This window comes from Buteo buteo, chromosome 2 (assembly GCF_964188355.1).
Source record: "Buteo buteo chromosome 2, bButBut1.hap1.1, whole genome shotgun sequence".
Lineage (NCBI taxonomy): Eukaryota > Metazoa > Chordata > Aves > Accipitriformes > Accipitridae > Buteo > Buteo buteo.
Genome location: NC_134172.1, coordinates 47,946,352 through 47,955,005, shown reverse-complemented (window position 1 = coordinate 47,955,005; position 8,654 = coordinate 47,946,352). Strand labels below are relative to the sequence as shown.

At 43.6% G+C, this 8,654-nt stretch overlaps 1 protein-coding gene across 6 annotated transcripts in view; it reads left to right on the top strand.

Annotated features, from left to right (window-relative positions):
- The first annotated feature begins 2,946 nt into the window (after window positions 1–2,946).
- Window positions 2,947–8,654, top strand: part of CAPN7 (calpain 7) — a 43,515-nt gene continuing 37,807 nt past the window's right edge. For 3 of the 6 annotated variants that reach the window (XR_012653926.1, XR_012653924.1, XM_075053646.1), the window contains exons 1-2: window positions 2,950–3,176; window positions 7,505–7,613. Coding sequence is in view for 3 of the 6 variants with exons in the window: in XM_075053646.1 (XP_074909747.1) it covers window positions 3,075–3,176; window positions 7,505–7,613 (211 nt within the window). In the remaining 3 variants the exon portion in view is untranslated. Of the gene's footprint in view, window positions 3,177–3,348; window positions 3,610–7,504; window positions 7,614–8,654 lie in introns of those variants that run through there. The other 3 variants (XM_075053681.1, XM_075053663.1, XM_075053672.1) reach the window with 3 other exon arrangements.

The following is an 8,654-nucleotide window of genomic DNA, read 5'->3' as shown; positions in this document are numbered from 1 at the left end:
TAGGAATTTTAACAATAGGGAAGTGGAACAAATTGGGGGGGGGGGGGGGGGGGGAAAGAACTACGCAACACTATAACACTAAAGTGCAGGGAGGAGAAAGATTGGCAAGTTTAAATGCATAAAATGCGTACAAGCTCAAAGAAAAAAAGAGTTCCCCAATACCTGTAGAGCAAGCCCTTGTCAGGTAGGTGGAATCCAACACTTGCAGTGAGAAGTGGAGGACAGCAATCAGTATCACTGGCAATTACCAGAATTTGCTTCTCCAGAAGGTGCTCTCACTTATGACTGAGTTCTTACCACAGATGCATGTACTTAATGCTTTTTCCAGCCAACTTGAGTGACTGAAGCAGTGAAGCTTCTGCCCATCATCATCAGCCCTAATAATGTTTGTCTACTTCCTGTTACTGCCTTCTACATAAATAGTAACTTCATGTGGTATTTAACAACCTTAGTAACTGGACGTTATTTTCTGCACAGTACCTTGGAAGACAAGAGTTAACCATAGATATAAAAAATGTCTGTGATACATCAACATCAATGGAAAGAACTGATGCTTCTTCAGCTACAAAAGCAGACGATTTTAATATGACTCCAAAACTAAAATGCTACTACAACCAAAAGGCAAAAATTAATACATATGAAGTCTTAGCCATAGTCAAGACCTCATTAACTTACACTACTTTTTGTACATTTAAAAGCTTCTTGAGAATTTTACAGCGGATTAGTAAGAAACACACAAGCCATTTATTATCTGAAGGGGGCCAGTCACCAGTGACTGTTAATTAGTGAAAAATTAATTCTCCCCAAGTGACAATTCTGAATCCTGATTAGCTAGAAGAGACCTTAGTTTATGTAAGAGAATAAACTTTTTTTGACATGCAGATTTAAATCAGGAATAACATTATCTGTTGTTCTGCCCAGTTCAGTCTCCTTTTCATCATGCATGTCACTCTGGATACTTCAGAGTTGTATTCAATCTGTAAATGGTTTAGTCTGAAGCCATGATATACAAATTAATTTTAGGCTGTACGAGTTATGCCACTATGTCTGAACATCAAATTGAAGCAGACCTTGACTGAAATTCCTTGTTCATTTTTATGGTATCATTAAGTAAATATTGAACCAATACACCTTTATTCAGAAAAATCCTTTAGTGTAATCTGGATCTTTCCTGTGTGCAGGTAAGTAGCATAAAACATACTTTGAAAGAAAAACACCAAACAACCTTATTAGGAGCACAACCAAAAGCAAAGCTATGAAGATTACAAGAGCTGCCCCCTACATAGCAAATCACAAAACCCAAGTCATCTTTACACAGAATATTACTGCATTTAATATCAATGCAGTTTGTAAAGCACAAAAGGGATAAGGAAGAGAATAAGATAGAATGGGAACAGTAACTCTGTACCTAAAAAATCAGGGAGGAAAAGTAATATTTTACTATTTCAGTACCTAGTATTCCTGTATTTAGCTGGACCTCTTACTAAGTCTATCATCAGAAAACAGGTTGAAAATTCACACACTCATAAAGGAAAGCTTCAGAATAAGTTGCCAGGCAGTATTTTTGCATCTCGTGAAAACAGTGCCTTGCAATAAGCTGTATTTTCAGGCAGAAATAAAAGCCTGTAGAATCACAGAATTGCCCATGTTAGAAGGGACCTCAGAAGATCATCTGGTCCAACCTTCCACGGGAAAAACAGCATAGGTGAGATTATCTAGCACCCTGTCCAATACCATCTTGAAAACCTCCAGCAATGGGGACTCTACCATATCCCTGGGGAGGCTGTTCCAATTAATGGTCATTCTTACTATAAAAAATTTCTTATGTCAAGATGAAACCTCTCCCAGTACAGCTTGTTCCCATTGTACCTTGTCTTCATCATATGGTTCCTTGTGGAGGGACCCCACCCCTCATATCAAGTACAGACTTTGAAAGCATGAACATATAGCTGAACTGGTTTTCACACTGAAGTGCAATTTGTGTCACAGACACAACCCTTCTAGGGCACAGCCCTCAAGACACTACTTCCAGAAGGGATACAGACCAAGGTTTCCCAACCCAGGGCTATCAGAGCGGCTCAGCCTCAGGAATTCATCCTTCAACACAAGCTGGGGCTAGGAGAAAGCAGGTGCTTTAACATAAATAAGAAATAGAGCACTGGCAGCCACCTCCCAATGAGGGCAGTCTTCCCCTAAACTGGTCTAAGGAGGAAAAAAATCCTAACATCCTACATAAGACATCTAGTTTACAAAACTGCTAACCCAAAGCACACCAGCAGTGTTAAGATTACTTTTTTTTTTTTAAAGCAGGTCAGTACAATACACCTTTTCTTATTTTCTTTCTACTTTACACTTGTATGACACACAAGGATACACTAAAAATGCTCTTTAAGGCTAAAAAAAATAGCCTCAAGAACAAAACGTTAACTATGAGCATGGACTAAAACACCCACCTTCACAGCTTAGGGCTTTGAAGAAGCTACAAAGTATTTCAAGCACCTCCATGAAAAAGTGAGGAAAGAAAGAAAAGAACCCCACCCCACTCTATTTTAAAATACAGCAGTAATACCTTTAGGCCTCTCCAGTGGCTTATAAACGCGGGAGAGGCGGGCTGGGGGCTCGCTCGCGCGCCCTCCTCTCAGCCGCCACGTGCAGCCGCCCGCCACCGCTCCTCCAGGTCCCATCCCCGCCACGCGCGCGCCCGCCTAACCCGAGAACCCCGCCCCCTCACACGTGCCCGAGCATGCGCAATACAACCCTCACACCCGCCCGACGTGGGCCATCCTCCCACACCTTTTTTTAAAAAAAAAAAAAAAAAAAAAAAAAAAAAAAGGCACCCTCTGGACGCATGCGCACTCCGCCCCCGCGGCCCCGGGCGCCGGGGCGGCCGCTGTCAGGGCAGGTGGGCGTGGCCAGGGGAGAAGGCTGTTGGGATGGGGGTGGGGCGGCGGCGGCCCTGGCGGGGTGAGGCAGGCGGGGGAAGCGGCCGGGCGGGCGCGGAGCCGGCGGCGGGGTGGGCTCGGAGGGGCGTTGTTGCCGGTAGCGGCGGCACCGGCACCGGGAGGGAACTGGCCATGGACGCAACCACGCTGGAGCTGGATGCGGTGAAGTTCGCGCAGCTGGCAGTGCAGCGGGACCAGAGCGGGCGCTACCAGGAAGCGGTCTTCTACTACAAGGTACGGCGGGGGCTGGCGGCAGCCGGTTCCCTCAGGGCGCCGGTGTCCCCTTCCCCGTCGCCGCGGGCCTCCCTGAGGCCCTTGAGCTCCTGGGAGGTTTGCGCTCCTCCCCTCAGCCCCCAGAGGGCCGGGCGAGGGAGGGAGGAGTGGGCCCCTGCGGCCCGGCACGGCCCGGCCCGGCCGTGCCGTGCCGTGCCGTGCCGTGCTGGCGGGAAGAGGTGCGCAGGGCTGGCGCTGCCTCAGCCGCTCCCCTCCCGTGGCGGGTACGCCCTGGAGACCGGAGCGCTGCTTGGCCTCGGAGAAGACGTGGCGGCTCCAGCCGAGAAGAAAGCGGAAGGCCGAGCGTGCGCGTCGGAAAGTTTGCCTGTCTCCGGAGGAGCAGCGTCTTTCAGGGCAGGTTGCGAAACGCGTTTTCCCTGCGTTTTGTTTTCAGGTGGGAACAAGTACTGGCCGTGCGCTGCTGTTTACTGGCGGGCTTAGGGGTGGCACTGCAGCTACAGTACTTGGAAAGCGGCTACGGGCACTTCTTCCAGCTGCTGGAGGCACAAGCCCTTCGGTGCTTCTCGGGAAGCTTCGTCGTAACCTAGCTAAAAATGTCTCTGCCCCGATGGTTCTCCACTTCCATTCCCCACCTCTCCCCTACCCCCATCAGGCCTGAAAGACTGTTCAGTTTTACATTGGAGATGTAAGCGCAGCACATTTTGGAGAACTGCAAGTGGGCATACTGCAGCTCTTGAGTACACAGCTGGAAACAACTCTGTTGTATAATCAGTCGTCAAATAAGTAGAGAAGTACATGGTGAAATACAAGATGCTGAGCAGTGAGCTGGCTTCAGATCACAAGCTACGAGTAACGTGTTTTTAACTACATGTGAATATTCTTTCTACCAGGGACCTGGTTTTATTATTTCAATACAGCTTCAGGGTGGCGTAACCAAGGGTGTGATGAGGTTGATTCAGTGTCTTCCTCAATATCTATAGACTTACTACTGGTATTTAGTGGCTTCTGTGCAAGCAGTATGCGTTTTTCACCTGTGTAAGTGGTCTCACTTTCTTAGATTTATGTTTTGCACAGTTACATTAAAGTTCCATATCCCACTGGCTTTACTTCTCACCTGCAAGAAGAGATTTCTTTGAAGCCTATGTTTATCCTTGTTGTAGTAACCATTCCACATATTCTGTTATCCTGCCAAAGTTATTTTCTTCCATTAACTTGCTAAGAGCTCTGTAGTTGGCCTTTTGCTTCGTGAGTACTAGGTGTCTTTGAAATGTATAAAAAGCATAGTGTTATTATCATGGTGGCCTATGCATGTAAGTGTGAAAGGATAGGAAGAGAAGTATTTTTTTTTAAACTTGGTTGTTAATGTAGGGTGAGCTAAGTTTATATATGTAAAGTATATATATGCAAAAGTTATAGTTACCCATAATAATGCTGATAAGCTCTGTGCTTATCAGCAACAGTGTGTGTGCATGGTCTGATAGCTATGTGCAGTACTGCTTTGTTACAATGCATTTCTCAGTATATCTAGAAGAAATTATTGGATGCTCTTCAGAAGAATACTATCTTTTTGTGCAAATAATCACTCTTGCATGCTTTTGTACAGTGTATGGAAAAATCTTTTTCACTTGCTGCATATGGGTGATATTCTTGCTAAGAGCAAAAACACATCCCTGGCAGTCTTGGTGCACTTCAGGCTACACATGACAAAGACTGTAATCTGGACAATGTTTTCTGGTATGCAAAAGCTAGGCCACAGAGCAGCACAATTATGGACACTGTTATGTAACAGGAAAGTTTTAAATCACAACTGCAGCTAAGATTTTTGGTATTCAGACAGGTGACTTGGCAGTCCAAGATTAGGTATTGATTCTTGTGTCAGATTATATGTGAAGGTGTTGGTGTTCAAACCTATTGTGATCAGGAGGAGTGAAAGCAAACTCAGCAGATATTGTTAAAGCAGAATTCTTTATGTATGATTTAGCCTGGATAGGTTTGGCTTTCTAGATGTTACCTGAAGAATCACTGTCAATGTTGGATTAAACAAGAGTAGTTACAAAATATCATCTAGTATTTTGTGGGCACTTTATGAATTTTTTTGGACAGTGCAAATAAGCTCTGGCCTGTCACCAACTTTCTTGTCAACTGCTCTAAGTGGTTCAGAGCCCATTGATGCAATTGCTAAGCATGTGGGAAAGCTTGGGTGCTGAATTGGATTCCGCAAGAAGTTGACCTTAAGGATGAAGCATGGGAAATGCTACAGTGTATTGCCGATAGACAGCAAACGGACCTGTCTGGATCAAGTTCCTATGGCTAGCAAGTGCTGGTTGTCTTCCTGCTATCGTGTAACTTTCATAGATCCCTAGAGGAGGGCTGCACGTGAACCACCTTAGGGTAACTTGCTAATGGTGCTCTACAGAAATGTCAGAACCATATTTGGGCACCTGATGACTTCAGCAGAACAGCTGAAGATTGTTGCTAAGTTTAGCTGTAGACCAGCAGTTAGCAACTTGCAAACTGATGATCGGTAGTTAGCTTAGTGTGACTATGGCACACTACTTACGCCAAAGAACAGTGGTGGCATTGAAGAGATCATAAATACTAACTCTGAATTTTACGTCCATCTTGTCACTGGGAACAGTTGGCGTGCTGGCTCTGCAGGCAGTTGGTTAACTGCTTCAGTCCTTTAGAGGCTTAATTTATAAAAGACTATTTACGTCTTAAGACCAAGCAAAACAGTTGTGCTTGAAATCATAGAAGCAACATCAATTATGCATTGGTTTTGCAGCACTGGGTTGAAAATCCACATTTGTTCTTTGCATCGTATGTAGACAACTTAATATTATGATACAGCACCTGTTTTGTCAGTCTGTACTTGTGGTATGTCACAGACAAATATATACATCCTTTGAGCAGATACCTGTAGTGCACGTTTTTTTCCCCACAAAAAATAGTTGTATGCTAGCCCTTAACAGTAGTTAATTGCTACATATAAATGGAACAGTAATTCTATTTACCTTTCTCTTGCTGTGGGCATTTTATGTGATGTAATATGGTGATGAATGTTTACAGGGAGTATGTGGTACTTGGTTCTGTGATGCTTGTCAGTGAAAATTTGTCCTGGTAACAAGTACAGGCTGCATCAGGATCGGTTTTAAGCTTGGGCACACTAGGCAGATGTGTATGGGAGCAAACTGCTAAGCTTGACAAAAATCATGGCCATGAAGCACACAAGAGACCCTCTGGCCATGGCTCTCTGCTTGCCCTATGCAGAGCAGCCTCTCTGAGCACCATTTTTGTAGAGCAGCTCTCTAGTTACTGTTCTGCTTCCTACATACTCAACCTGCTACATGACCACCTCCTCTTTTCTACTGCTACTGGGAAGACAAGCACTGCCACAAAAGTGTGGGGGTTTTTCTATGTCAATAATGAAGACAAAATTAGGTTTTTATCCTCATTTTTGTGAGTGACAAATTTCAATTCTCCATATGCTTCTGAGACTCTCAGCTTTGACTGTTTATTACAACCCTGCCAAACCTTACATGTTTTTCATAAATTTAGTGAATGGATAGATAGCTCATGCAACTGAAGGTGTTTTTTCTTAATAGATTTGTGCAGTATGGAAAAAGCCTTAATGCGGATAACATACTGTGCATCTGAGCTGGAGATCTATGCGCCCTCCTGGAAGTAGACTTTCGTCAATATCTAGTGTTTTGTGTACATACAAACATTTAAAAACCAAAAGTTTGAGGAGCTAGGAAACTTTAAATTTGTAAACTTTCCAGATTTGATAGCTTTAGGTGAGTAATACTAAAAGAAAAGACTTTCTAAACCAAAATTCTATGCATTTGATTCTGAAAAGCTTTTATATTGGTTTACTTTCATTATTATAAGTTTAAATGCAAATAACTTGTGAGTAGTTTGTTGTTTGGGTTTTTTTAACCTTAAATCCGCAGCTTTAAAAATAAAAGGCAGTTTGTGGCTTGTGAGCTTTACGTAATTGATTTCAGTGCATGCTTGAAAAATTTTACTTAAAATCTCCTAATTCCCTTCATTACTATACAGACAGGCCTAAGATCTGGCCTTATAGAACCTCAGAAGGTTTTTTTAATAGTCTTATAGGTTGTCCCATGTTTGAGAAATTGAATGTGATCTCATTTATCACTTAAAACTTGTTCTTTCCACCAGAATTTCCCTGCAGCCACTGAATCTTTTTGCAGATGTAGAGGCTTGCTTTCATGCAACTTATGGGTTCTGTAGGCCCTCTGTTTATGGAAAGTGGTTTTCTAGGCAGCAAACGTTAACTTTGCCTCAAATTCTTCTCCCTGCAGGAAGCTGCACAAGCCTTGATTTATGCTGGGATGGCAGGGTCCAACCTGGAAAATATTCAAGAAAAAATAAATGAGTACTTGGAGAGAGTTCAAGCTCTCCATTCAGCAGGTGGGTAAGGAGCTTTCTAATTAAACCTCTGCTTAAATTAATTGGGTGGAAAGCCTTTTGGTGCTGTGAAATACACATCAATGATGTTTGCTCTGTTTTTCATTATTCTAATTTTCTTGTCCTTCGTGAAGGATCACAAATATAATGAGCACATCAGTGCTTTGAATTCTGATACATCAGAAATGATACGAAGACCTACTTCCTAAAGACTTGGGTGTGGGTATTCTTTCTTTTTACATATTCTTAGGAACCATATCTGTAAAGCAAACCTGAGAAAGTAATTAAATATAGCAACAAAAATTGATGAGGAACAAATCAAAACTTGCATGTAAGCCTCAGCTTCATGATGGATTTGAAGTAAGTGGGTTCTGGTATTTGTGTAGAATTACTACCTTTTAGAGGGTAAAAGAGCTTTTTGCTCTCGTAGGGGTTTCCTTGTTTGATCCAGTTTCAGTGTTTGTACTTAGACCAAAACCTCAAATTTTTGCGCTCCTCAGTTAGAATTATAGAATCACTTGGCCAGAAAGGGACCTTGGGAGGTCTATAGACCAATCTCGTGCTCAAAGCAGTGTAGACATTGATTTTTGGACCAGGTTGCTCAGGTCCATTCAGGTCCTGAAAATGCCTAAGGACAGAAATTCCCTGGTGCCTCTGGGCCCCATGTTCCAGGGTGATTTATTTTTTTTATTTTTTTTTATATCTAGTTGAATTCTCGCGTGTTTCAATTCACAGCCACTGGCTCTCATTCCCTTTCTTTGCACCTCAGTGAAGAGCCTGAATCCGTTTTCTTGATAACCTTGCAGTTACTGGCAGGTTGCTGTTAGGTCCCCACAAAGCCATCTCTCCTCCTGGCTGGACAAGCCATGCTCCCGCAGCTTCTTCTCAAAAGGCCAAGTCCTCCAGCCCCAACCATCATTAGGGACCTGAGGTTGGATGTAGTATTCCAGATACAGTCTAATGAGTGCCAAGTAGAGGGCGGTAATTGCTTTCCCGCATCTCCTGGCCGTGCTCCTGCTGACACAGCCCAGGGTGCTGTTACCC